The 26758-nt window shown below is 47.0% G+C and overlaps 3 protein-coding genes across 4 annotated transcripts; 2 read left to right on the forward strand and 1 right to left on the reverse strand.

Moving 5' to 3' along the window:
* Positions 1 to 13912: 13912 nt before the first annotated feature.
* Maneal (mannosidase endo-alpha like) lies at positions 13913 to 18949 on the forward strand. The gene is made up of 4 exons (XM_026393500.2): positions 13913 to 14520; positions 15652 to 15761; positions 16639 to 16715; positions 17931 to 18949. Exons 1-4 carry the CDS (start codon positions 13974 to 13976, stop codon positions 18565 to 18567), a joined length of 1371 nt encoding a protein of 456 aa, XP_026249285.1. The 5' UTR covers positions 13913 to 13973; the 3' UTR covers positions 18568 to 18949.
* Positions 18950 to 20516: 1567 nt separating this feature from the next.
* On the reverse strand, positions 20517 to 24777 carry Yrdc (yrdC N6-threonylcarbamoyltransferase domain containing). The gene is made up of 5 exons (XM_077791430.1): positions 24386 to 24777; positions 23744 to 23858; positions 23504 to 23623; positions 21515 to 21657; positions 20517 to 21222 (listed from the first exon to the last, which is right to left on the reverse strand). Exons 1-5 carry the CDS (start codon positions 24775 to 24777, stop codon positions 21150 to 21152), a joined length of 843 nt encoding a protein of 280 aa, XP_077647556.1. The 3' UTR covers positions 20517 to 21149.
* A 43-nt stretch (positions 24778 to 24820) lies between these two features.
* C11H1orf122 (chromosome 11 C1orf122 homolog) lies at positions 24821 to 26053 on the forward strand. 2 transcript variants are annotated; one of them, XM_026393504.2, is made up of 3 exons: positions 24821 to 24903; positions 25128 to 25329; positions 25576 to 26053. In XM_026393504.2, exons 2-3 carry the CDS (start codon positions 25282 to 25284, stop codon positions 25669 to 25671), a joined length of 144 nt encoding a protein of 47 aa, XP_026249289.1. In that variant the 5' UTR covers positions 24821 to 24903; positions 25128 to 25281; the 3' UTR covers positions 25672 to 26053. The 2 variants fall into 2 exon arrangements, with proteins under 2 accessions (XP_026249289.1, XP_026249288.1); XM_026393503.2 differs by lacking the exon at positions 24821 to 24903 and adding an exon at positions 24958 to 25037.
* Positions 26054 to 26758: the final 705 nt, after the last annotated feature.

Genomic DNA, 26758 nt, shown 5'->3' on the forward strand with positions numbered 1-26758 from the left:
TGGGCTGCTGGGATTACAGGCCTGAGCCACTAGGCCCAGCCAGAAGATTATTATTGGCTAATGATATTCATCCCATTCCATGTGCCACAGGATACATTTCTGGTCTTCTGAATTGAGGATTCTCGAAAAGGTTTTCCCTCCTAATAAAAAGAGCTGCAGGAAGGGATGTGTCTGTTGGGATGTGGTGTCTGCATTAGGCACTAGGAGCAGCTACAATGGTATTGACATCGCAAAGAGTGATATCTTCAACTCTGTCACTTAAGTTTTTTTTCAGTTCTATATAACAAGAAGCCCAACTAAAATTGGTGCAAACGGAAATGAGATTTTATATAACAAAATGGGGGTAGATCTGTGCAGAACAGTTAAGATTTTACATTGGAATGGTGGTAGAGTGGTAGCTCATCACCCAACCTGGATATTCTAAAAAGGAATGCCTCTTCAGCATTAGAAAGAAAGGAAGAGAAAGAGAGAGAAAAGAGAAAGAAAAGAAGGAAGGAAGGAGGGAAAGAAGGAAGAGCCAAACTGGGTGGTACACACCTGTAATCCCAAAGATGCAGGAGGCTGAGGCAGAAGAGCAAAAGTTTGAGGCCAGCCTGAGCAATTTAGCACGACCCTATCTCAAAATAAACAATAAAAACAGATGGGGATGCAGTGGTATAGTGCCCCGGGCTCAATCCCCAGTACCCACCCAGTCCCTCCCCAAAAAAAAAAAGAAAGAAAAGAAAGAAAGTTTGGTATGGTGGTGTACACCTGTAATCTCAGAAACTTGGAAGGCTGAGGCAGGAGGATCACAAGTTCAAGGCTGGTCTGGAAAACTTATTGAGATTGTGTCTCAAAATAAAATAAAAGGGGCTGGGGTGGAACTCCCAGTTGAGTGCCCTGGGTTCAATCTCCAATACAAAAAAAAAAAAAAAAAAAAAAAAAAGGTAAAATCCCAAAGATAATGCAGAGGCATCTTTAAAGTGATAAGGGAAAGTAACATATAATCTAAAAATTCTATACCAGGTGAAAATATCCTTCAAAAAAAAAAAAAAAAGCAAGAAATATCTTCTCAGATCATCAACACTGAGAAAATTCTTCCTCAAATCAAATACTGAAAGGTATTTCCCCAGCACTGAAAAGAAAAAAAAAATACTAAAAGGAATCTTTCAGTGAAAATAAACCCAAAAGGAAGCAGAAACATGCAGGATTGGAAAGAGTAAAAATATGGGTAAAAATAAATGAACAATGGCTATATAAAGGAATAACAGGATGTGGAGTTTTAAATGCAGGCAGAATTAAAGCACATCACAACAGAGCTGAGTGTGGGAGCCGGGTCCAAGACAACTTCCGCAAAGCTGAGGCTGGAACACAGGCCTCCTGGCTGAGCACTGAAGGCCTATTTAGTCAAAGTGGGTGGCAAAGGCGAAGCTAGCAAATTACTATAAATTCAGCAGCTCCCATTGGTCATTAGTTCAGGTACAAATTAGATGGGTCCTTTGCACATGATCCAACCAGGCTGTAACCAAAGGGTTGGCTAGGCTGCATTCCCTCCCCACCCCTCTTCTTTCTGCGGTGCTGAGATTGAACCTTGCATATGTAGGCAAGTGCTCTGCCACTGAGCTACACCCTCCCCCCCCCCCCCAGGCTGCATTTTTATCTGAAATCCCACCTGGGAACAAGTCTCTTCCAAGGTCATTCAGATTGTTGGCAGAATTCAGCCAGGCATGGCGGTGCACACCTATAATCCCAGTGACTCAGGAGGCTGAGGCAGAATGACTGGTAGACTGAGGCCAGACTCAACAATTTAGCAAGACCCTGTCTTCTTCCCAGGTGTGGCGGCACATGCCTGTAATCCCAGTGGCTTGGGAGGCTTAGGCAGGAGGATCTCAGTTCAAAGCCAGCCTCAGCAATATGTAGCAAGTCACAAAGCAACTCAGTGAGGCAAGTTAATTGAGAGGGAGATAATTCCGACTTAATCATGAAAAGGTCCTTCAATAAATAAAAATAAAGGACTGGGGATGTGGCTCAGTGGTTAAGCACCCAGGGGTTCAATTCCTGGTTCCGAAATAGGAACAAAAATTAAAAAAAAAAAATATTGTTGGCAGAATTTGTTTGGGGATCCACACCTGGGGGCCTGGCTCTTTCGCTGACTCTCAACTGCAGGCTCTTAGAGCTGCCACTCACAGTCCCTGCCTGCCCACAGTTTCCCAGCATGACTGCTTACTCCATCCAGTCCACAAGAGTTTCTTACCTACTCTCTCTTTGAAGGACCTTTTCATGATTAAGTCGGAATTATCTCCCTCTCAATTAACTTGCCTCAGCTGATTTGGAACCTTAATTACATCTGCAGAATCCCTCATCATGGCTGTGTTTTACGGGCTCTGCCCACACTCAGGGGAGGAGATGTGGAAGGTCACCAACACCCCAGGGAATGGGGATAATGGGGACCACTCTAGGGTCTGCCTACCACAGAAATATTCAGATCACCACAAGCAAATGAGGGAGGAGTGATTGAGTAGAGGAAGCATGTCCCCTATGAGCTGGACAACCTGGCGGGAAGTGGAGCTGGGCTCCGCGGTGTGGTTACAGAGTTGCTGCTTGCTCCTTTGCATTTCATTTTAATTTACTTCTTCACCTGTGGTTCTGGGTAAACCTCAGGGTATTGTTCATGCTAAGCAACTCCCTCCTTTTTAAAAGAGCTTTTTATGACCAGGTGCAGTGATGCACATCTGTGATCCCAGTGACTTGGGAGGCTGGAAAGTTTGAGGCCAGCCTGGGCAATTTAACAGAAGCCCCTGTCTCAAAATAAAAAGTAAAAAGGACTGAATATAGCTCAGTGTTGGAGTGCCCTAGATTTGATCCCTAGTACAAAAAAAAAAAAAAACAACAACAAAAAAAACTAGTTATTTCCTTCTTCCCTCCACTTCCAAGATCCTAAGATCCCTCCACTTCCAAGATCCAAGATCCTAAAAGAATCTAAGCGATGCCAGGTGAAGGAGTGTACTCCTGTAATCCCAGTAACCTGGCTTGGGAGGCAAAGCAGGAGGATTGAAAGTACAAGGTCAGGCCAAGCCAGGCCAGGCGCAGTGGCACATGCCTGTAATCTCAGCAGCTCAGAAGGCTAAGGCAGGAGGATGGCGAGTTCAAAGCCAGTTCCAGCAAAAATGAAGTGCTTAGCAATTCAGTGAGACCCTGTCTCTAAATACAAAATAGGGCTGGGGATGTGGCTCAGTGGCTGAGTGCCCCTGAGTTCAATCCCTAGTACCTAAAAAAAAAAAAAAAGAATATATATATATAGTGTTGAAAGTACAAGGCCAGCCTCAGAAACTTAGTGAGGCCCTAAGCAACTTAGTGAGACCCTGTCTCAAAATAAAAGATAAAAAAGGGTTGGGGATGTGGTTCAGTGGTTAAGTGCTCCTGGTTTAATCCCTGGTAGCATAAAAAACAAAACAACAACCACAAAATAAATAAATAAATAAACTAGAAGATTCACTATTCAGTTTGTTTAAATTCACTCTCATTTTTCATCCAAGTAACATTGTGCATAATATTAAAGGGTATTAGAAGTCAAATAGGAGCTTGGGACTGGGATTGTGGCTCAGTGGTGGAGCGCTTGCCTCGCATGCATGGGGCCCTGTGTTCGATCCTTACCACCACATTAAAAAAAAAAATAAACAAATAAAAGATATTGTGTCCACATACAACTAAAATAATATATTTAAAAAAAAGTCAAAAGGGGCTGGGGTTGTGGCTCAGCGGTGGAGCATTCGCCTAGCACGTGTGAGGTGCTGGGTTTGATCCTCAGCACCACATAAAAATAAACAGATAAAATAAAGGCATTATGTCCAACTACAGCTAAAAAAAAAAAAGTCCAATAGTACTACAAGGCTTGTAATAAAAATATCAATTTCCTGCCTCTCCCTCCAACCCTGAGCTTTGTTTCCCAAGCCAATTACTTCTGACACTCGGGTCATATCTCCTCCACTGCTGAACATGGTTCTGAACCTAGCACAGAATGAGCTCTTCCTAGGCAGAATCTTCTGCTCCTCTCTGTTCTCTACTCCTCAGGACATGGTCAACTGGGGTGACATGATGAGCCACACACCTGGAACAGCTCACGAGAAGCTCAGCTGACATTTCTAAACACCTACGTGCTGAGTCAGCACAAACTCATGCCATGATTAAAAAAGCACGGCAGATGTGGGCTCAAATCCTTGCCAAGCCTCTTCCCACCTCTCAGAGACTTTGCTTCTTTCCCTTTAAAATGGTGGCACGTGTCTATAATCCCAGCTTCTTGGGAGGCTGAAGCAGGGGGATTGGAAATTCAAGGCCAGCCAGGGCAGCTTGGGAGTCCATCTCAAAACAAAATATAAAGGGCTGGACAGAGTGTTGCCCAGCATGTGTGGAACCCTGGGCTCAACCCCCAGTACTTGAAAAAAAAAAATGGCCATGACACAAGATTGTTCTGAGGATGGGGTGGGAAGGCGGGCACTCTAGTAGCCATCAGTCAGGAAACTGTGGCTGGAGGAGTTCTTGAGGGATGAGTGGAATTTGAACAGAAAGCAAAAGAAAAGTTTTTATAGAAAACAACTAAACTGCAGATTTAGAAGAATGAACATGGGGTGTTTGAGGAGCAGTAACAAGAGGTGGGAATTCCTGGGGGGTTGGCAGCGGTGGAAAGCCCTGCCGAGGTGTGCCAGAGGGCTGCTGTGGGGTGGGGGAGTGGGGTGAAAAGCAACCGGGCAGCACTGGAGGAGCATTTGTTTGTGAGAAGCAGGCAAAATGGATTCAGGGGAGGGGAAGGCCCAGGTGTGATCGAGCTTTGCCTGAGGTAACAGGCGCGGAGCTGAAAGTTTTCAGAGAAGTGATTTAAAAAGAGCATCAGTAAGAAAGAGTAAAATGGAACTGGGGGTGGTGGCACATGCCCATAATCTCAGGGACTTGGGAGGCTGAGGCAAGAGGATCAACAGTTCAAGGCCAGCCTTAGCAATTCAGCAAGGTCCTAAGCAACTTAGCAAGATAAGATCCTGTCGCAAATAAAGTTTGGGAAGTTAGTGGTAGAGCACCTCTGGGTTCAATCTCCAATACGAGAGAGAGAGAGAGAGAGAGAGAGAGAGAGAGAGAGAGAGAGAGAGAGAGAGAGAGAGAGAGAGAGAGAGGGAGGGAGGGGGGAGGGAGGGAGGGAGGGAGGGAGGGAGGGAGGAGAGAGAGAGAGAGAGAAAGAAGAAGAAGGAGGAGGAGGAGGAGGAGGAGGAGGAGAGGGAGGGAGGGAGGGAGGGAGAGGGAGGGAGAAAGGAAGGAAGGAAGAAAGAAAGAAAGAAAGAAAGAAAGAAAGAAAGAAAGAAAGTTTGAGGCCAGCCTTGGCAACTCAGAGAGAGCCTATCTCCAAATAAAATAAATAGGGCTGAAGATGTAGCCCAGTGGTAGAGTGGCCCTGAGCTCAATGCCCAGTTCCACCTCCTCAAAAAAAAAAAAAAAAAAAAAAAAGTAAAATGGAATTATACTACATGGATGGTCTCTAAGATTGCTTATGTCCTAGTCTATAATTTCTAGTATTATAGAATTAGTAAGGAAATATAGAAAAAGAATTGGGCTGGGGCTATAGCTTGAGGTACAGTGCTTGTGTAGCATGTCAAAGGCCTGGGTTTGATCCCCAGTATAAGGGGAAAAAAAAGAATTAAAATGATTTGCAAGTAGTATCAATAAGACTTGTTACCATTTGGATACTGGAGGGGAGGAAAGTCATCAATAGGGTCTGAAGTTTACAGGCGGATGCCTGGGGATTGAGGCTCTCATGACGGGAAGGTGGGTGGTGGGATTAACAGTAAAACATGCAAGTGCTGCAGGAAGAACTTGCCAGAACAGTCCTATCTCCAGGATATTGAGCTTGCTGTTCCCTCTGCCTGAAACTGTCTTCCTCCAAATGTCTGCATGTTTTCCATCTTCTCTCCCTTCAGGCCACTCTCTCAGTAGTCTCTCCCTTGATCAATAATAAAAGTCTCTGTAACTAATTAGAACAAATTAAATTGTATTTATTTTATTTTTTTTTTTGGGGGGGTACCAGGGATTGAACTCAAGGGCACTTGACCACTGAGTCACATCCCCAGCTCTATTTTGTATTTTACTTAGAGACGGGGTCTCACTGAGTTGCTTAGCCCCTCACAGTTGCTGAGGCTGGCTTTGAACTCACGATCTTCCTGCCTTAACTTCCCGAGCCACTGGGATTACAGTCATGGGCCACTATGCCCAGCCAAATTAAATTTTTAAATAATTTTTTAAAATAATTAAACCCCCAAACATCCACCACCCCACCCTTGCCCTCCTTGTCCCAATCTCCCACTTTACTTTTCTCTATAGCACTTTTCTCTGGCCACTGTGTGTAATTTATCTATTCACTAATTGATAGACATCCTAATGTGAAGACTATGGAGAAGATAGAATTCAGGGGGATTTTACAGTCGTGTTAGAGAGTTTAAGAAAAATAACTAATAAAGATATAGAAAACAAATCAAATGGGGGGAAATGGAAATTATTTAACACGAGGAGAAACAAAAACTGTACGAGAAAGGAAGTGTCATCATAGATCCCAATTTGATTAAAATATGATAATAATATATCCACTAAAATAATGATCTACCCACAGAGGAGCAAAGAAAGAGAACTGGTTGCACATCAGGATATCTATTAATTTCATTTTTTTTCTGAGAATTTACCCACTCACTTGCTCACTTGTATTAGAACAAATGGCTACTTTTTAGTGCTGGGGACTGCACCCAGGGGTGCTTTACCACTGAGCCACCTCCCCAGCCTGTTTTTTTTTTTTTAATTTATTTTCTAAAATTCATTTCTTTTTTTTTAAAGAGAGAGAGAGAGAGAGAGAGAGAGAGAGAGAGAGAGAGAGAGAGAAAGAATTTTTAATATTTATTTTTTAGTTTTCAGCAGACACAACATCTTTGTTTGTATGTGGTGCTGCAGATCGAACCCGGGCCGCATGCATGCCAGGCGAGCATGCTACCACTTGAGCCACATCCCCAGCCCCTCTAAAATTCATTTCTAAAAATTTCATTTTTTAGTTGTAGATGGACATAACTATTTATTTTTATGTGGTGCTGAGGATCGAACTCACTATCTCACACATGATCACTGAGCCACTCTACCCCCACCCTCCCCAGCCCTTTTAATTTATTTCTTCATCTTGTGATGCTGGGAATTGAACCCAGGGCTTTGTGCATGAAGGCAAGCACTCCACCAACTGAGCCATATCCTCAGACCTTATTTTTTTATTTTAAGACAGGGTTTGGCTGTGTTGCCAAGGCTGGTCGTCCTCCTATGTGAGTCTTTAGAATTGCTGGGATTATAGAGATGTGCTCCTGGGCCCAGCGAGGAGGTTAATTTTTGTGCTGTTTTTAAGTTGTCAAATTTGTAGTTGTTATGACAGCAGAGAAAACGAATATAGCCAGGGTGGACAGTTCTGTGCCAGTGTAGGATTTATGTCAACTAGTCAACTAGCCCACTTCAGACATACAATGTGCCTGTTTTTTTTTTGTTTTTGTTTTTTTTTTGAGGGGAATTTGCTGGGGAGGAAACACAGGGACATGTGCTTTGCTGTGGGAGTACTCTACCACTGAGCTACACCCCCAGCGCCAACCCCCCCTTTTTAAACTTTTGAAACAGTGTCTGACTGAATTGCTCAGGTTAGCCTTAAACCTGCCATCCTTCCAATTGCTATGTGTTTATGTATCAATTTGGAAGAGTCCTGCTGGGATCAAGACCTCATTACCTATAGCAGCAATGTTCATAATACACCATTAGCCAGAATTGGAGGCACGCACCTAAAGTCCCAGATATTTGGAGGCTGAGGCAGGAGAATTGAGTGAGCCCTGGATATGGCTCAGCCCAGTCTGGGTATCATAGAGAGACCCCATCTCAAAAATAAACATACATACAGGCACAGTGGCACATGCCTGTAATCCCAGCTACTTGGGAGACTCAGACAGGAAGATCACATGTTCCAGGCTGTTTTAGTCAAGGAGGAAAGGTTTATTTAGGGATCACGGATGCAGAGGTCTCAATCCATAGACAGTTGGCTTTATTCCTCAGGTCTCCAGATGAGGCAGAACGGCGTGGCCGAAGAATGTGGCAGAGGAAAGCAGCTCACATCATGATCAGAGGCAGGGAGGGCCGTCTCCACTTGCCAGATGTAAATATACACCCCAAACCCATGCACCCACACCTTTTCACTTCAGTTACCACTCAGTTAATCCCAATCAGGCGATTATTTCATGATTGGCTTAAGACTCTCACAACCCAATCACTGCTCCTTTGAACCCTCTTACCTTATCTCCCATGTGAGCTTTTGGGGGACACCCCACATGCTGAGAGCCATTACCAAGTAGGAATGACGCATTGTAATCCTTGCCAGCGTACCCCATGTTAAATGGACTTGCCTTGGAAATTTGCTGCGACCTTGCTTGTGTGTTTGAGAAAGGTGACCCTGCTCAATCACCAGGGTGGATCCAGGATTAGGGTGTATTCCTGCAGGAAGTATCCCCGTCCTTGGGTTTAGGGCGTGACAATAGGAGTTTTAGGGAAGTTGGAGGTTGAAGATTATTCCTGCGGGGGAGTAGGGCGTGCCTGCTGCCTGAGTTCCCACTGAGTTCTCCTGGAGAGAAAATATTTAGGACGTGAATTGTGGGGGGGGGGGGAGGGGGAGGGGGGGATGGGGATTGCCCCTGAACGTGTGTGGAGGCTGGTGTGAGATCCAGAATAAAGAATTGCTGTTTGAACCTACAAAGCTGTGTGGTGGCTCGTGATTCTGTGCCAAGCCGAGACATTGGCATTTGGCACCCACGTCCAAACCATAGCACAGGCTCTCAGATTACTTAGGGAGACCCTGTCTCAAAACAAAACTAAAAGGGCTGGGAGTGTATCTGAGTGATAGAGTGCCCTTGGGCTCAATCCCCAGTACTGTAAAAACAAATAAATAATATATAATAAGATTAAAAACCCAATGCACCATAGATCTGGCTTTTCTTTCTTTGTTGTTTTCTTCTTCCCAATTCCTCACTCTTGCTTCCTGGGATTGCCTTCTAAATGACTCCTGTTCCACAACTCTCAATCTCTGCTTGAGATCTATGCACAATCAATAAAGCCTGCTCCATCTGCTCACCTTCCTTACATTAAAAGGTAACTCACTCTTAAACTCAGGTGAACTAAAATCAGCTTTCTAACATGACTACTTCTCTCTGTTGCTTATCCCTTCTCCTGCAATGGCCTTACCTTTAGAGGGTATTAAATCAATCCTCTGTACCAGAGAGAAAAAAGTCAGAGGATCGTAATTGATGGGTCAGTGACCATGACTGGTACAATGAAAAAGAGGGTGCTATTATTGATTCATCTTGGGTCAGAGTTACAGCCCTGGATCAAATGATGATGGCCAGGAGGCAATGTCAAGGACTCCAAGAATGGCCAATGGGGACCACCGTTGTGTTTCAAGTCATTCTTAGAAGGAGTAGAATGGCCAAGAGCTCAAGAACACCTACCCACAAATTGTCCAAAACTGTCACCACCCACTCCCAATCTTAATCCTTCTGTAATGTTTGTAATGATTCTTTCTCAATTTCCTTTTTAAAGTAAATCACTGGGGCTGAGCGCAGTGGTGTACCCTGTAATCCTAGCAACTCTGGAGGCTGATGCAGGAGGATTGCAAGTTCAAGGCCAGCCTCAGCAACTCAGTGAGACCCTTAGCAACTCAATGAGTCCTGGTGTCAAAATAAAAAATAAAAAGGACTGGTGATGTAACTCAGCAGTAAAGCACCTCTGGGTTCAATCCCCAGTATCAAATAAATAAATAAATAAATAAATAAATTTTTAAAAGAGAGAAGAAAATTAGTGGGCTGGGGATATAGCTCAGTGGTAAACTGCTTGTCTGGCATGTGTGAAGCCCTGGGTTCAAACTTCAGCACCCCAAAAATAAATAACTATTATAGGGAGCCACTGGGCCCTAGCCGACCAGGCTAAAAATCAACATGGAGTCACACTTGTTAAAGGTACATTTTACCAAGCTGGAAACTAAGCTGTTTATCTGACCTTCCAAGAAATCAGGATTCCAAAGCTAACAGCCAAATTTCCCAAACAGGCAGTTTCAATAGACATGATAATGGAGTTAATCTTTACATAAAAGAAGAAACCTGAAATAATTTGAGGTTAACTAATCCATTATTTCCCTATTGTTCTCTCTATTCCTGCCTTATAAGGAAAGTAATTTTGAAATGAGCAGTCTGATTTTTGTTCTTTTGTTTCAACTTTCTTCAGCGTTTCTCTGCCTATAAAACCCTTATCTTCCATTCAGTTTGTTGGGGTGCAGCGGAGCGTCGGAGGGAGAGACCACACAAGAGACTCACTTCATGCAATCGCAGGGGGGAAATTTATTGGGGGATCCGTTCTAGCTCGCTGGGACTCTGTGCCCACTCAAGAAGGGAGAGCGACTCAGAGCCCAGAGCAGAGTTCAAGCGGAGCTTAAGTACACTTTTTGGAGAGGGTGGGGGGCTTTGCATACATCAGAACAAATCATCATGAGGCGTAGGAAAATTGAACAACAACCCTGAGTCAGGATTAGTGCATACATTGGCGGGAACAGATTGGACAGGGGTGATTGGTGCTCCTAAGTGGGGTACACATTCAAACTGATTGGTTTAGGTCCTGCAATGCCTACGTGCCATGCTACCTAGAGCCCTTAGCTATTAAACAACCAGGGAATCAATGGAGATATTTACTAGGCAGTTCCAGCATTGTCCTAACAACTTTACAGAGATTACAGGTTCCGGGGGTAGCAGAGGAATTTTAACAATACCTAGTCTTTACTTTTTAGCCCAGGCCTTGCCATTTAGAAGCTTTACAATGCCTGGTCTTTTACACTTTAACTCAGACTTTTGCAGCTTAGAATCAGCTTAGAAATTTTACCTTTACAAGTTCAGCACCACACAATTTATTTTATGGAGTGCAGTGTTACCCTGTTCTAGAATAAAAAATAAAGTCAATAAGATCTTTCAGCTAAATTGTTATAATTTTGTCCTTTGGTACCTGCATAGGTGCCTCCCCTCTCTGCTCTGCTGGGGATTGAACCCAGGGTGCTTTACCACTGAGCTGCAACCCCAGTCCTTTTTATTTCATTTTAAAAATTTTGAGACAGGGTCTTGCTAAGTCGCTGAGGTGCTCACTAAGATTGTTGAGACTGGCCTGATATTTTTGATCCTACCTCAGCTTCCCGAGTTGCTGGGGGTTACAGGCCACATGCTCAACCTATAGGCTCTCTTCTGCTGCTGCTCAACCTCTAAATAATGCTGAAAATTGCATCCCTATTCTTTTTATCTTCTCACTCTCATTCATTCCCAAAAGAGTTATCTCAGTCTTTGGCAACCATTATGGTGTTCTCCAGAACATTTAAACCACTCCAAAATTCAATCTAATTTCTTCATGGTAATTCCATTCCCTTTGTCTGCAATTTGGGGTAAGCAGGCCTAAACCAGATAAGACCAGTGAGATTCAGGATGTTTGTTTAGACTTCTGGGAAACAAAAATTTAGTCTTACTGTCCATCACCTGTTGTACTGGGAATAGGGCTCAGTTGCTCTAGCAGACATTTTGTGAAATGAGGGGAGCTAGTTTAAGCATGAAGTCAATAGTGGGGACAGCACAGCAGTGAGTTACAAAAATCTGGGTTCCAAATGACATTGTTGGGCCAGGGAATCTACCCACCCTGCCCTATCAGTGGACTTCCTGCTTTTCAAGCTGATACACTTCCATATTGCTTAAGCCAGTTTTAATCAGGTGCCTGTGATTTGGACCTGAAAGCATTCTACCTCATTTACACTTACAACCATGAATTTGTCAAACTCACTCTCCTGGTCTCCGGCTTAAAAACATTTCCCAACCTTGTTACTCCTCTTCTTGGGTTCCCCACAATTTTCTTTTTCTTTTTTCTTTTCCTTTATTTATTTATTTATTTTTTAAAGAGAGAGTGAGAGAGGAGAGAGAGAGAGAGAGAGAGAGAGAGAGAATTTTTAATATTTATTTTTTAGTTCTCGGCGGACACAACATCTTTGTTGGTATGTGGTGCTGAGGATCGAACCCGGGCCGCATGCTTGCCAGGCGAGCGCGCTACCGCTTGAGCCACATCCCCAGCCCTCCTTTATTTTTTTTATTAGTTACACATGACAATACAATGATCTTCACATATCATACACATGAATCAAATAGGGTATAATTTCTCATTTTTCTGATTGTACAGGTTGCAGAATCACATTGGTCATACAGTCACGTATATACATACAGCAATAATAATGTCTATTCTGCTGCCCTTCCTATCCCCCCTTCCCCTCCCCTCTCAACAATTTTCTTACTTAAGAAAAAAGAAGTAGATGACTTCTATTATACCAAACTGTAAGACATAGAAAATGACAAACCCCCAAATAGTATGGCCTGGAAAGAGGGATCGAGGAAGAAGGCAACACATTGATAACATTGATCCTTTCCCAATACATTCTTTCCCAGTGAAAAGACAATGGCCCAGTGGCAAGACAATCCCTGGGGAGAAGCCATCCATCAAAGCTAGACTGGCAGTCTCTGGGAGGAAGCCAGAGCATTGACCCTTCCCAAAATAAATCCTTTCCCATTGACAGTACAATGGGACCCTGGAGGGAAAGAGATAAATACTGAACACTGACCCCACACCCACCATTAGGCATGCTCTGTCAATAATTAAATCACCTCTCATTGTAACCTATATAAGCACAGACTCCCTCTTTGGCCAGTGGCTCATTTTCCACCAGGAAAGTGGGTCCATCAAAGGCGTGAAGGTGTGACTCCACCAGTGAAGAAAGGCTGTGCTGATTCATGTAGTTTGCACCCTGTTCTTTCATTTTGTGCTAACACAAACTCTTTTAGACTGCAGATAGAGCAGTGTGGGCAACAAAGTGACTCTCAACAACAGTGAGCAAAAATCTGTCCACAGAACATCACACCAGGGTCTGGTGTGATTCCCTGATCAGATAGATCAGGGAACTGGGTGACAGATCCTGTTCTGGAACCCTTGGTGTCTAACAGATATATAAGATCCAGGTCTGCCCTCTGGAGCTCAGAGCTCAGGAAGAATGGGGAACCGGTAAGCGTTTTCTCTGTCAGACACTGTACAAAGTGTTTTAGGGGAACCATCTCATTTAATCCTTACCTACTCTAGGATAATCTCTAAAGAGAGAATTCAGGGATGGCAGTGGCCTAAGACCGGCCAGTCCGAGTAGTGCAAAGAGCTCTGGAGAACCAGTCCTGACCCTTGGTTTAGGCTTGGTCAATGTGACCTTGCGCAAGTCATGGTCTTGCAACTCCAAGGCCATAGCCAGCGCCTGTAGGGTGGGGATTTCCAGATGTCCCCCTCCCCAGTGCCCTGGGTGTTGCAGGGCCTGTGGCAAATAAGGATGGTTGGTGACTGAGACCAGTGGGAGGGATACAGTGAAGTCAGTAAGGAGGGGTCGAGGGAGAAGAGGGTCCTTGGGGCAAGAGCATCATAGACACCCTCTTTCTTCCCCACCCAGCCCTCTGCTCCTCTCATCCTGGCTCCAACGCTGCCACACCGAAAATCTCCTGAACTCCAAAGATCTGCATTCCCTCTCCCAAGCCGGGCGCCTGCACCCCGCTGTCCCAGCAGCGCGACTTAGGCTTCCGCTTCTTTGGCCTGGAACTCGCAGAGCTGGTCTCTGCTGCTGTCCGGTCCCCCCTCAGCTCGACACCACTTGGTCTACGCCGCCTGCATTCTCTGTGTGCGGGGCCCGCCCGCACTGCGGGGAGAGTCCGGGATCCGCCCACGCTTCTCCCGGCTCTGCGTCGCCGTCTCCCTGAGTCGCGCTCAGGCTGCGTGGCTGTGCGAGCCGGGCGGGCAGCCATGGCGCCGCTCACCGGGAGGTAGCGGGGCTGGGCCCGGGGAGACGCGGGGCCGCCATGGCCCGGCGGCGGCGCCGCGCCTGCATCGCGCTGTTCCTGGTGCTGCTCTTCGCCTTCGGTACTCTCATGGGCCTGCGCACACTCAAAGCTCCGGACGGACTACCCGCGCTGGGCCCGGGCCTGGAGCTGGCACCCTTTGAGCGACGTCCAGAGGGGGCCCCCGCGCCCGCCGCCCGGGCCCCGGCCGCCCCCGCCGCACCGCCGCCGCCGCTGCCGCCTCGCACCGCGGAACCGCGCAGTTCGGCCGGGCCGGTCCCCGCGGAGGCCGAGTCCGCCCCCGGGCAGAGTCTGCGCGTCTACTCGGACCTCCACGCCTTTTACTACTCGTGGTACGGGAGCCCGCGGCGCGAGGGCCACTACATCCACTGGGACCACGTCATGGTGCCGCACTGGGACCCCAAGATCTCGGCCAGCTATCCCCGCGGCCGTCACAGTCCCCCGGATGACCTGGGGTCCAGCTTCTACCCAGAGCTGGGGCCCTACAGCTCCCGGGACCCTGACGTGCTGCGGGAGCACATGACCCAGCTCAAGGAAGCCGCCATCGGTGAGTTCCCCGGACCCCTCAGCCTCGCCCATCTTCCCCATTTTCGTTCCACATCTGCTGTCCTGTCACCGGCCTTTGATTCCATTCAACCTCCAACTTGACTTCATAGCCTTTCCTTCCCATTACGGGCCCACTACGCGGCATTGCGCCTTCTTTTTAGTATTCCAATTGCCTTTCTGGACCCTTCTGACCCCCAATTCCAGAGCCTTCCTACAGGGCGGAGCAGCTAGGGGTTTGTACCAGAGCTGTCCTGCATAGGGACAGCAAAGAGAGGAAGGCAGAAACTTCAAATCTGTTGGGCTTTTGGGTTCCAGGGAAGTGAAAATCTGGGTTTTCTGGTTCCTCAGGAGTCTGGGGTTCAAAGGAATAAAGCCTGGTATGACCTCTGCTTTCACATCAGGTGCAGGGAAGAGCAGCGGCTCTTCTTGCTTTTGCTGGCTGTAGAGAGGAAAGTTTGCCCATGTTGTATGACAGACCCTGCTTGGGGGGCGAAGGAGCTTTTCATTAAGTGCCTATTCACAGGACAGGTCCCTGGGAGTCTCCTTTGTAGGCTGGCATGTTCAGTTGGTTCAGATTTTATTACTAAATTCTGCTACACTTTGTAGTACATTTTAACATCGTACCTGGAGATGGTTTGTGAATGACGGGGAAAACGAGGAATGACAAAGAGAAGGGTGAGAAATATTCAAAGATAAACAAGACAGGGGCCATCCTTCAGGTTTACAGTCTAGAGTCACAGTCAAGTCACGGCAAATGCTCTGAGAAACACCAAGATGACTTTTTGCACAGGCCTCTACTCTATGTGAGACCTCAGAGGTGATCCTCTTTTTGAAAGATAGGACTGGGGCTTCTGGGTGGGTGTGGCATGGCCACCCTCTCCACTTCCTTCTGCTATTTGCTGATGGAACCAAAAGCCTTCTGACCTGCTTGGTGCTCTATGGCTCTCCTGGCCAGAACGATTCAGCACTGCAGGCATGGACAGCTCCGAAGCTCTGGGATTGGTTCTGCAGGAAATGAACCTGGCAGAAGGTTTCCATGAATAGTTTTTCAGTTGGAAATCATCTGCCAGGAAAGAGAAGTCTGTTGAGGAGTACTCTGTACCTTTAAAGTGTCTTCTATGTTGTGTTTCAGGCGTCTTGGTTCTCTCTTGGTACCCACCTGGCATGGCTGATGATAACGGGGAACCCTCAGATGATCTTGTACCTGCTATTCTGGATACAGCCCACCAGTACAACATCCAGGTGAGTCTCAAAGAAGAGGTCATGTGCTATCTCATTCTGGAGACTCCTCCTCCTCTGCCTACAGGGTTAAAGCCCCTAGGGAAGTTCTTGGCTGTAGTCCAGGGATGGCAAATAGGGAGCCAGTGTGGTGTTGGGGGAGGGTTCTCATAAGCATTGCCTGTGTCACACTTACTTTCTTTATTTGAGAAAAATAAATATAGGATAGATGGGAGACTAAATAAATACCACTTTTTATTAAATAACAACAGAAGTTAGTTTGGAGATCCTGACCTTGGATAAAGGCTAGGCAAGTGCTAAATGGACCTACAGATTGAATTCTGGATCCAACTCCCTAGCAGGAGGCAGCGCTGGGCCTCACAGAGTGGGCCACACACACGTCATCAGCTCACCTTCAAGAGGAAGGACATGAAGCAAGCAAGTGGTTATTTTCACTGAATGTACCAATTAGGTCAATCTCCACAACTGTAGCAAAGGAAGAAAAATGACAGGAGCTACATGTCCCATTCCCGAGTCCACCACTATCACATTTAACAGATCAAGGCACTTTTTCCTATCAACATAGCTTCCCATTGTTTCAGGCAGCTAGTGCCAATCACTTGGAACTGGTACATAGGTTGAAACCTGTCAGCCATCCTGTAGCAGCCCACCAGAATAATTCCTAGATGTCCTGTTGTGGAAGGTGAGCAAATTTCTTGTCCTTCTCCTTTTTTTCTTTTTGGTCTAGAAAGATAGTGTCAGTCTTAACTCTATTGTGCCCACCATTGCCAGGCTTTCTCCTGAACTCAGCTTCCCCTTCAGACCGTGTTTGGAACATGAGCCTTATTTGTGGCCCCTGGACAGACAATCTCTTGATCAGTAAATCCTTTGTTTGTGGCAGGTGGCTTTCCATATCCAACCCTACAAGGGCCGGGATGACATCACTGTACATGACAACATCAAGTACATCATTGATACGTAAGGCTGTTCTGGGGGCTAGGTTTCTTTTTATTTTGTGTGTGTGTGTGTGTGTGTAATGTATTTTTCAGGTGTAGTTGGACACAATGCCTTTATTTTATTTATTTTTACATGGTGCTGCGGGGCTAGGGTTTTAATGGGGATCAAAATGGAGAGAAAGGGATAAAAAGTCTGGAGGGCCAGGTCAAGAGATCCAACCTGCATGTGTTCCCAGCAGCTGTTTTGTAGTAAATTACTGGGTTTAGCAGGGTGCAGTGGCTCACATCTATAATCCCAGGCACTTGTGAGGCTGAGGCAGGAGGATTGTAAGTTCAAGGCCAGTCTCAGCAACTTAGTGAGGCCTTGTTTCAAAATTAAAAAAAAAAAAAAAAAAAAAAAGAGTTGGGGATGTAGCTCAGTGGTAAATTGCCCCTGGGTTCAACCCCCCAATACAGAAAGAAATTAGTGGTTTTGAAGTCAGGCTACCTGGATTTCAATTCCAGTCCTGGGGACTCTGTGATCAGAGGCAACCTGAATCTGTTAGGCACTTTGCTCTTGGACTTCCCAGTTTCCGTAACTATGAGAAATGTGTTTAACTCAATAAAAGTGTTTGCTGGGGGAGGGGTGGGGGTGCAGGGAGTATAGCATTTAGCTTACTTAGCATGCAGGAGACCCTGGGTTCAATCCCCAGACCCCCTTTCCCCCTGAAAACTCTGCAAAGATCTGGGGTAAGGGGAAAATTCCAGAAGACTGGCAAATGTCAAGGCCCTAAGATGTGACAAGCCTGACATAACAGGGAACAAAAGGCCAGATGGGTAGTGGAGATGGGTGAGATAATGGCAGGAGTGGAGGTAGGCAGGGTCAGATCAAGCAGGTGGGACCTTATAGGTGGTGATAAACTAGCAGTCAGATCTGCTTTACATTTTAAAAATAAAAATTGTATTATAGGAAGGTAGAAATGGAAGACTGGAGACCAGTTAAATGGCTAATGCTGCAGTTCATATCAAAGATGGTGGTGGTGTGCCTCAAATGGGGAAGTGAGGTTTAGTAATGGCAAGGCTGGGGAAAGGAAGGTGAGGAACAAGGTACTTGCTTAGAGGCTTGGTAAGTCCAACTATGCAGGCTAGTTAAATCCCAAATTGTGCTATGGGCATTGAGAACAATCCCAATGTGGCTGCTTCTAAAGCTGTGCTAGTTTCTTGCATCCAACTCAGGCTCCTTCCTCCTGCTCCTCAGATATGGATCCCATGGTGCGTTTTACCGCTATAAGAACAGCATTGGCAAGAGCCTCCCACTCTTTTATATCTACGACTCATACCTAACATCCCCTGAAGCCTGGGCCCACCTCCTGACACCCAATGGGCCCCACTCAATCCGCAACACTCTCTATGATGGGGTCTTCATAGCACTACTGGTGGAGGAGGGCCATACCCACGACATCCTTGCTGCAGGATTTGATGGCATGTACACCTACTTTGCCTCCAACGGTTTCTCCTTCGGCTCCTCCCACCAGAACTGGAAAGCTGTTAAGAACTTTTGTGACGCCAACAACCTCATGTTCATTCCAAGTGTGGGGCCTGGCTACATTGACACTAGCATTCGACCCTGGAACAACCACAATACTCGGAACAGGGTCAATGGCAAGTATTATGAGACAGCCCTGCAAGCAGCCCTGACCGTGAGGCCTGAGATCGTTTCCATCACCTCTTTCAATGAGTGGCATGAGGGTACCCAGATCGAGAAGGCCATTCCCAAGAAGACACCAACACGCTTGTATCTGGACTACCTGCCTCATCAGCCCAGTCTGTACCTAGAGCTGACCCGCCGCTGGGCAGAGCATTTCATAAAGGAGAAGGAGCAGTGGCTGATGTGAGGGGCCCATGAACAAGGACATGAGGTGTGCTGGCTCAGCTGAGGCTGTAGGTACTCAATGGTCCCCAAGTGAGCAGCTGAGTGCTTCTGGGTGGGCCATGAAGCCAGGGCCCCTATAGAAGAGTCTGTTCCTCAGGCAAGCAGTGCTGGGGCAACCTGTGATGGAAAGTGAGGTGGTGTACCCAAGGGAAGAGTGGAGGCTGGCAGGTGACTTTTACTTAGCCCAGGCAGCTCCACATCCTCCTCAGAACACTTTCATACAACCTCTGCTAGCTTTGAACTCTGCTGCAGGTGGTGGTTGTCTAGTGGAGTCACCCGACCACTGCTCTTGGAAGGATTTCAGGGTTCTGAGCTAGTATGCACCCTGCTCCTTTCTGCCAGCCTCCCCACAACATTGTCTTCTTGGAAGACAAGCAACCACTTCTAAGACTTTCTAAAAGGAAACTTACAGGTTGAAGCTCCTCCCAGTAGATTTTGAACCCAATTACCAGGAAGTCGTCTTGAACATTCACACATTTATTCAACACTCACAAACTGAGCACCTTACTATGTGCTAGGTGCTGGGGAAAACTTGACTGAGGAATGGCTCCTGTCCTTCTGAAACTTACAGGAATCAGCCTTCCTTATTTGGTGTGGCCTTGTAGCTAGTGCTTGGGCACAGTTTTAAGTTTTGTTATTTTTTTGGCAGTTGTACCCAGTGCTGAGTTCAGTTCTTTTTCCTCGAAAATACCTCTGTGCTCCAGAACCTACTTTTTATGGGATGAACTTTCAGTTCCAGGCAGAGTAGTAGGATACCTTTTCCCTTTAGCTGCCCGAACTGAACAAGGCCCACTTGTCAGAACCGCTTTCAGTGCTACTGTGATTTTTACTAATGAAGTATCAAACAGTATTCTCAAGTCCACACTCCTTTTGCCCTCTAGACCTGTTTCTGACCTGAGTCAGATTCTGGGACAAAATGATATATGGGCTGGGCTGGCTATAGTTTTAGCACAATGAAGAGTGGGTTTGCTTAATAAGTTACTAGTTTACCTAAGATTTCTAGAGGGAATAGTTAACAAACCAGTGTTTTATCTACGAATAAATTGTATTAAAACAGGATCCTGAACACATTCTTGGCAAGATCCTTAGGATATACTTGAAATAATGTATGTTGCAAACCCCAATACTGAATCACAATTCTGGGAAATAGGGTACAAGTGGAAAGAGAAGAAAGTGGACCCCAGGTCCTCTCAAGGATGTCTAACTCCAGTTAGGTAACTAACACTAAACCCTTTCAGACAGATAAGCAGCTCTGGCCACCTAGCTTGTGACTTCATTGGGGAAGCCAAAACAGGCAGGGACACTTGAAAGTGCTGGATGTTGACCTATAACAATTTTATTTTACACACATACAATTTGAAAAAGACAGCAGGGCTGGCAGGAAGGGGCAGCTATCCTTACACATTGTGGATGCAATGAAACTTGATTTAGTTCTTCTGAAGGCTACATCAAGAGCCATAAAAGCATATATTCATTTTTGACCAAGCAATCCTATCTTAAGGAATTAATTTACTTCAAAAGAAAAATAAACCATTTATAAGAATGTTTAATAGCATTTTTTAATAGTAAAGAAAAACAAAGCTCAAATGCCCAACAATAGTTATGTCTAACATTTGGTATACATACTGAACAAAGATAAAAGGCTGCTGAGTAAACACTGGAGTTAAATAAAGGCATATACATATAATCAACTATAATTTATTTTATAAATAAATAAGAAAAAGTCACTGGCTGAAAAGGATTTGGTTTCCAGTATTATTTAATTTGCAGCCCCCCACTCCCCCATCAAATCTCCCTTCAGGCCAAAATGACAACTCTCCCTGCCAGGCAATCACAACCATCCTACTGGCCCCAGAGATTTGGAGGAAAATGTTTGGTCTGCAGTTCTACAATTTTTTTTTTTTTTTAAGAGAGAGTGAGGGACAGAGAGAGAGAATTTTAATGTTTGTTTATTTTTTCTTAGTTCTCGGCGGACACAACATCTTCGTTTGTATGTGGTGCTAAGGATCGAACCCGGGCCGCACACACGCTAGGCGAGCGCGCTACTGCTTGAGCCACATCCCCAGCCCTCTACAATTTTTATTTTAACCTGGTTCCAGCTTGAGGAGCCAGCAAACCCTTGCTTTTGGTCACCTTTTTGGTATTGGTGATTGAATCCGGGGGTTCTTAACCACCGAGCCACATCCCCAATCCTTTTTGAATTTTGAGACAGGGTCTCAAGCTAATTAGGGCTTGGCTAAGCTGCTGTGGCTGGTCTCGAATTTGTTATTCTTCTGCCTCAGGTTACTGGGATCACAGGCTGGAGCCACTGTGACCAGCTTACTTTTCAATTTAAAAGAGAGAGGGAGGGAGAGGAGAAACTGATCAGATTTAAGACCACCCTAGGAATGCTCTTAACCTTTTTATTTGGTCTAGTATTCAGAGTGTTGCCTAAAGAATAGGCTAGTGATGTGGCTCCAGTGGCCTCTGCAAATGAGGCCTTGACAACCACCAGTGGACAGACACATAGTATCCAGCACTGTCCTTGGGTCCTTCTCCTGAATTTCATGGGCAGGACCTGTGTGAGGGGAGTAGCCCGTACTTCTGTTGGAGAATGGCTGTAGTGCTTTCCAGGGCACTGAGGAGGATACAGAGGACAGTTACAACCTGACTTCTAAAAGCCCTGAGTCTACCAAAGCCTGGTGACCAGGGATCTCTCAATTTACGGTTTAATGCTCTGTTTATCAAACCCTTGATGAAACCTAAAAAAGCCAGCAAACACCAGCAAATATAAATTTAGTCCCACTGCACCTTCCATTTCTCCATGCCTACCAGCACCCCTCACAGCAAGATGGGAGTGACAACCTTCGTTTTGTCAAAGCTATTTTTCAACTTCCTAACCTCCTTCAAATTCTACTCCTCCAACTTACCAGCCTGGACGAATGATGCCAAACTTTCCAGACACAGATAAGTCAACCACAGTAGAACCAAGGCGATACTCAGGGCTCTGACCATCCCCAATTGGTCCCCCATCAATGACCAGGGACAAATGAGGCCAAAGGTCTTGGAACTCCTGTGGAAGCAAAGGAAGAGCATGGCCATAATCTTTGGCATCTGCAATGATGTCACATTGCACACATGGCTCATAAATAAGACAGAGGCTGCAGTTTTAAAATAGGAGACATCTCCCTCTGGGCAGAGGAAGGAGCCTCACTTAGTTAAGGCCAGCTGTTCTAAGGCCCTGTGTTAATACCTAAGATAGAGAACCCTTTGGAGTCTGTAGCCTTCCTGGGTTAGCATCCCAAATAACACATGTCTAGAGTTTAAAGAAAAACCTTGGGGCTGGGGATGTGGCTCAAGTGGTAGCGCGCTTGCCTCGCATGCATGCGGCCCGGGTTCGATCCTCAGCACCACATACCAACAAAGATGTTGTGTCTGCCGAAAACTAAAAAATAAATATAAAAAATTCTCTCTCTCCTCTCTCTTTAAAAAAAAAAAAAAACCTTGCTATGCCAAAAGGAATTTCCACACACTGCCTAATTAGGGATGTATAAATACAATGACCGGGATTCCGGGTGGAGATTAAGATGTGGTCTTTAACCCTGGACTGTGTGACAAATTAAAATCATATTATCCAGGTCCATAAAATAAAGGGCCTGAACTAGATGACCAAGGATCCTTCCAGCTTTAGCACTCTGATTCTGGACCTTAATGGAACTTTAAATCAGGATAGGGAGAGAAAAATAGGTACATGCCACCATACTCAATCCTTGGGATGTGGGAAGAATGCTCCTACCACAACTGTGAACTAGATCATTAACTGAGCTAGAGCTTGCCCTACCCCCTAGTGAAGACATTGCAGTGGAATTAGGACTGGGAATTCAGGACGGGGGAGTCATAAATGGCAGTTATTGTGTTGGATGGGTCTACTCATTGCTAACAAATTAAAGAGCCTATATCACCTCATAAAATTCCACATATGTGTTTAATAAGAAAAGTGAAATTTGCATCCTCATTTTTTAATTTTTCCCTTTTCTCAGTACTGGGGTGATTTATCACTGAGCTACTTGCCCAGCTCCTTTTAAGTTTTTAAATTCTGAGACAGAGTTTTGCTGTTTTCAATGTCAGGCCAGCATTGAATTTGCAATCTTTGTGCCTCCAGAGTTGCTGGGATTACAGGAATGAGCCACCACACCTGGCCATGTTCTTATTCATTCTAATCTAAGTAGCCAAAATGGGATTAGCATTGATCCTTTTCCTGACCTGGCTTGTGCAAAATGACAAGACCAAGATGAGAGCTTTCACTTCATCTATCTACCTACCTATCTTCCTTTATTCTCTCTCCCTCCCATCATACCGCTCTCTCACTCCCTTTTTTGTTGTACTGGGGAATGAAAACCCAGGTCTCTGCACATGTCAGGCAAGGGCCCTACCACTGACCGACATCCCCACCTCTTTTTATTTAAAAAATTATCTTGAGACAGGGTCTCCCTAAGATGTGTAGGCTGGCCTCAAACTTGCAATTCTCCTGGCTCAGACTCCTGAGTAGCTGAGATTAAAGTTGTGCAAAAGGAGCCGGGCTTCTTCATCTATTTAAACAGCACTATTGTAAAAAAGACTTGTAGCCTAACTCTTTAGTCTCCTACAACTGCTACCCCCACAAAAATAAGAAAACAATAACTTTATTTATCAGAATCTTTCCTATTACAAGACAAAATGAAGGAAAAAAAAAAAAAAACACTAGTTCTCCACTGCTTCTCAAACTTAAGAGATAAAACCTTTACATGTTTCAGATTCCTCTCCCCAACCCATGCCAACGGGGTAGCCTTCCCTCTGCTGGACCCAAAGAACAACTCTCCCACCAGGCAATTTCTATGTACCATCAAGCCCATTGGGTCAAAGGACTGGATGACTCTCACCTCAACATTCAGAGAACTGGCCTGGGAGCTGAGGTTGGCACTGGTGAGAGCAAGAGGTCCCCCAAACATCTGGGCCAAGTCCAGCATGAAGGCATGGTCAGGAATCCGGATACCTACAAGCTAAGAAGCAAGGGTAAAGTGGGGGATCATCAGCGAGGCTGGAAAGGGTAGGGGTTACCTTTGGTCTGGATCCCAATGAAACCAAAAATGACCAGTAAGTCTGGAGATAATTTGACTCACAGGAGTAAAGGGGTTCAGGTCTTTGTTGAGCTCTTCTGAGCGTTCCATCACCAGAGTCACTGGACCTGGCAACAGGTCTTTGAGGAGCTCCTCAGGTACTCTTACTTGGCAATATCTGGGAAATAAAGGAGCAAAATCCACTCAAAATGAAGAACCGCTGGTGTGGTTCTTTCCCAGACTCGAGGCAGATCCAGGAAAGTTTTATGGGCCTAAAATGAAATCTGCCTGTCTCCCTGATTCCTCTCCCGAAGAATTCGAGAAGGCAGGGCTGAAGAGAAGGAGACCAGGCTTGGCGTCCACTGCCTGTCTCAGGGATTTCAACAACCGCATGGCATTATCAAGCCCCGCGTTTTTTTTTTTCTGCAAGGCACTCGCTGCTAAATTAAGCTTCCAGAGAACTGTTTTCTTTTCCCCCCATGGCCTCCCCATGCGCACAAAAGCGCCAAGAGAACAGGGAACTGCCGGCCTCTCTAGTTCAAGGCCTGGCATACGTTAAGAGCTCAGTACACATTTCCAGTTCCGGATTCCTTGGTGAGCCTGGACAAGCCCCTCCCGCTCTATGCGCCTCAGTCTCCCAAGCCTGTCACCGGAAACCCCTCCCGCGGTGCCGCCCCCAGCGGGGCCGGGTCGGGGCGGCCTCACCTGTAGACGTCGGCCACGCGGCCCAGGCATACGGCCAGCGGCTTGGTCTCGCTGCGGCCCTTGAGGCGGTACACAGCGTCCAGTGCCGTCGAGCAGCTCGCCGAGCAGGCCAGGCCGTACAGCGTGTCTGTGGGGACGGCCACCACGGCGCCGGCGCGCAGCTCGGCCACGGCGGCCCGCAGTGCCTCGGTCCAGCCAGCGCGCTCAGGACTTGCGGCCTGCACGGCCCCATTTCCCGGGAGCCGCAACAGCCGGGCCCCCGGCGCCGCTAGAGCGGGGCTCGGCGGGCGGAGAAGGCGTCCACTACGAGCGGAGCCCGTCGGCCCCTTGCTCAACCCCACGCTGGCAGCCACTGCGGCCCTCAGCCCCGTGCACGGTCGCGCCGGAGACATCCGCCTAGGCCAGCTTCCGGGAGGAAGTGACGCACCTAACCAACTTCCGGTCCGGGAGGCTCAGCCCCACCTCCGCGCCGGGCAGCTTAAAGGGACCGCGACCCCCAGGAGGATTGAAGGAGACCGGTGGGGACGGGGCGGGGCACAGCTTTGCGGAGCCCTAGCGCAGCGCTGGGGAGGGGGGGCGGCCGAAAGGGGGGCGGTGGTCGGGCCGCGCAGGCGGAGATGGAATGGGGCCCGGGCTCAGACTGGTCACGGGGGTGAGAGGGGGCCCGTCGGGGCGGGGGGAAGGGGCTCGGACCCCGCGCAAGCGCCAGCCCTGACCATCTGTCTCGCTCTCTCCCGGGCAGGGAGGCTGCCGGCGTGGACCGCGGGAAGGCGGGGCTGGGGCTCGGCGGGAGGCCACCCCCGCAGCCGCCCCGGGATGAGCGCGCCCAGCAGCTGCTGGACGCCGTGGAGCAGCGGCAGCGGCAGCTCCTGGACACCATCGCCGCCTGCGAGGAGATGCTGCGGCAGCTGGGCCGCCGGCGCCCGGAGCCAGCTGGTGGCGGGGTCAGTGCCCACCCCGGGCTGGGCCTGGGGGGTGGGGTCTGCTCACTTGCTGGATTAACCAAGCCTTAGCTTCCCCTGGAGGGTGGAAGAGCGTCTCCAGCGCTTTACCCTTAACCTCCTTTGGTCTGGGCGAGGGTTTTTAAAAAGTTAAGTACTTGATTCAAATGCCAACTGGCCATATCTTTGCGGGGCCTAATCCAAGGCCTTTCCTCCCAAGCTCACTTTTCCCCCTTCTGTTGCAATTAGAACGTCTCAGCGAAACCCGGAGCGCCTTCCCAGTCATCAGTCTCCGCCAGAGGTGGCTTTCCAAAGGATGCTGGTGATGGAGCTGCGGAGCCCTGACCATCCCCGAGCTGGACACCCTGACTTTTCTCCCTCCCCAGGGCTGGCGGCTGGACTCTGAACAACTCCCTTCAGTAAAGGGGCCAGTCTTCACTGAGTGTGGCTGATACTTGGCCCTCCTCAGCCTGGAGTGGCAGCTCTGCTAGCAGCTGGGTTCACTCCGACTTCATCCTGGCTGAAGGCAGTGCTGGGCTTTGAAATGTAGCCAACGAATACCCAGTCAGATTACTCGGATTTGGTCTGACCAGCAGTGCTCGCCAGAGTGGTCTGGCCTGCTTTGGGGGTTCCAGGTGGTATTACGTGTCCATTTCATCCTTTGGGGGCTCTTAGCCCCCCAAAACTTTCAGCAGAGCCTTGATTAAAAGGAAACCTGCAGACTCTCCTGGTGACTGACCTTTCCTTTCTGTCCCCTCTCTGAGACTGATGACTGGGCAGGGGGAGTGGTGGAAAAATGTCATCCATGGGCAGGGGTGGGAAGAAATGCCACAGATACTACCAAATTTAAATAAGCATTTAATTAGGATTTCATTAGTATTTAATATTGCTTTTCAATTCCAAAAAGTTAAATTTTCACTTCTTAGCAGATATTTTAAAGTACAATATTAAGTTTATACAAAATGAGCAATTAAGCAAACACCATTATTTCACATTCTTCAAAAATACAAATTCATATTTATTCTTTTTGGGTTTGGAGGTTTCTTCCTTTGGAAGTACTGAACCTGTAACGTTTTCATATCGCTCAGTGGAAGTCTATTGTTCCCATGTTTCACACTTAAATAAATTTGAAAGACTTTTACATAATCCAAATAAAACTATTTGGGATTTAAAAAACTGTCACCAATACTCCAGCCAATGATTAGTGTGTGTCAAAAAAGAAGGCTCTTGGGGGCTCTTGCCTTTCCTGGCTAGAAGATCTGAGCCAGAAACCCAGCAAAAACCTGTTTCCAGCCACCTTCCCTCAAAGGGGACTAGGGGCAGTTCACAGGAAAAGGGAACAGCCACTTTGAACTCTGAACCCACCCCCCTGCTTTCTCCAAAACAACCAAAGATGTAGACTGTTGAGTCAAACAGCCCTTAGGAGGCCTGA

The sequence above is a fragment of the Urocitellus parryii genome, chromosome 11 (assembly GCF_045843805.1).
Source record: "Urocitellus parryii isolate mUroPar1 chromosome 11, mUroPar1.hap1, whole genome shotgun sequence".
Classification (NCBI taxonomy): Eukaryota; Metazoa; Chordata; class Mammalia; order Rodentia; family Sciuridae; genus Urocitellus; species Urocitellus parryii.

Excerpts from the sequence above, each read along its gene's own strand:
- C11H1orf122 (XM_026393503.2), top strand. The coding sequence starts at position 25,003 with ATGGAATGGGGCCCGGGCTCAGACTGGTCACGGGG. Across the intron at positions 25,038-25,127 it reads GGCTCAGACTGGTCACGGGG|GGAGGCTGCCGGCGTGGACC; the intron begins GTGAGAGGGGGC and ends TCTCCCGGGCAG. Across the intron at positions 25,330-25,575 it reads CGGAGCCAGCTGGTGGCGGG|AACGTCTCAGCGAAACCCGG; the intron begins GTCAGTGCCCAC and ends TGTTGCAATTAG.
- Yrdc (XM_077791430.1), bottom strand. The coding sequence starts at position 24,777 with ATGTCTCCGGCGCGACCGTGCACGGGGCTGAGGGCCGCAGTGGCTGCC. Across the intron at positions 23,859-24,385 it reads CGCGTGGCCGACGTCTACAG|ATATTGCCAAGTAAGAGTAC; the intron begins GTGAGGCCGCCC and ends TTTATTTCCCAG. Across the intron at positions 23,624-23,743 it reads ACCTGAACCCCTTTACTCCT|CTTGTAGGTATCCGGATTCC; the intron begins GTGAGTCAAATT and ends CTTGCTTCTTAG.
- Maneal (XM_026393500.2), top strand. The coding sequence starts at position 13,974 with ATGGCCCGGCGGCGGCGCCGCGCCTGCATCGCGCTGTTCCTGGTGCTG. Across the intron at positions 14,521-15,651 it reads GCTCAAGGAAGCCGCCATCG|GCGTCTTGGTTCTCTCTTGG; the intron begins GTGAGTTCCCCG and ends GTTGTGTTTCAG. Across the intron at positions 16,716-17,930 it reads ATCAAGTACATCATTGATAC|ATATGGATCCCATGGTGCGT; the intron begins GTAAGGCTGTTC and ends CCTGCTCCTCAG.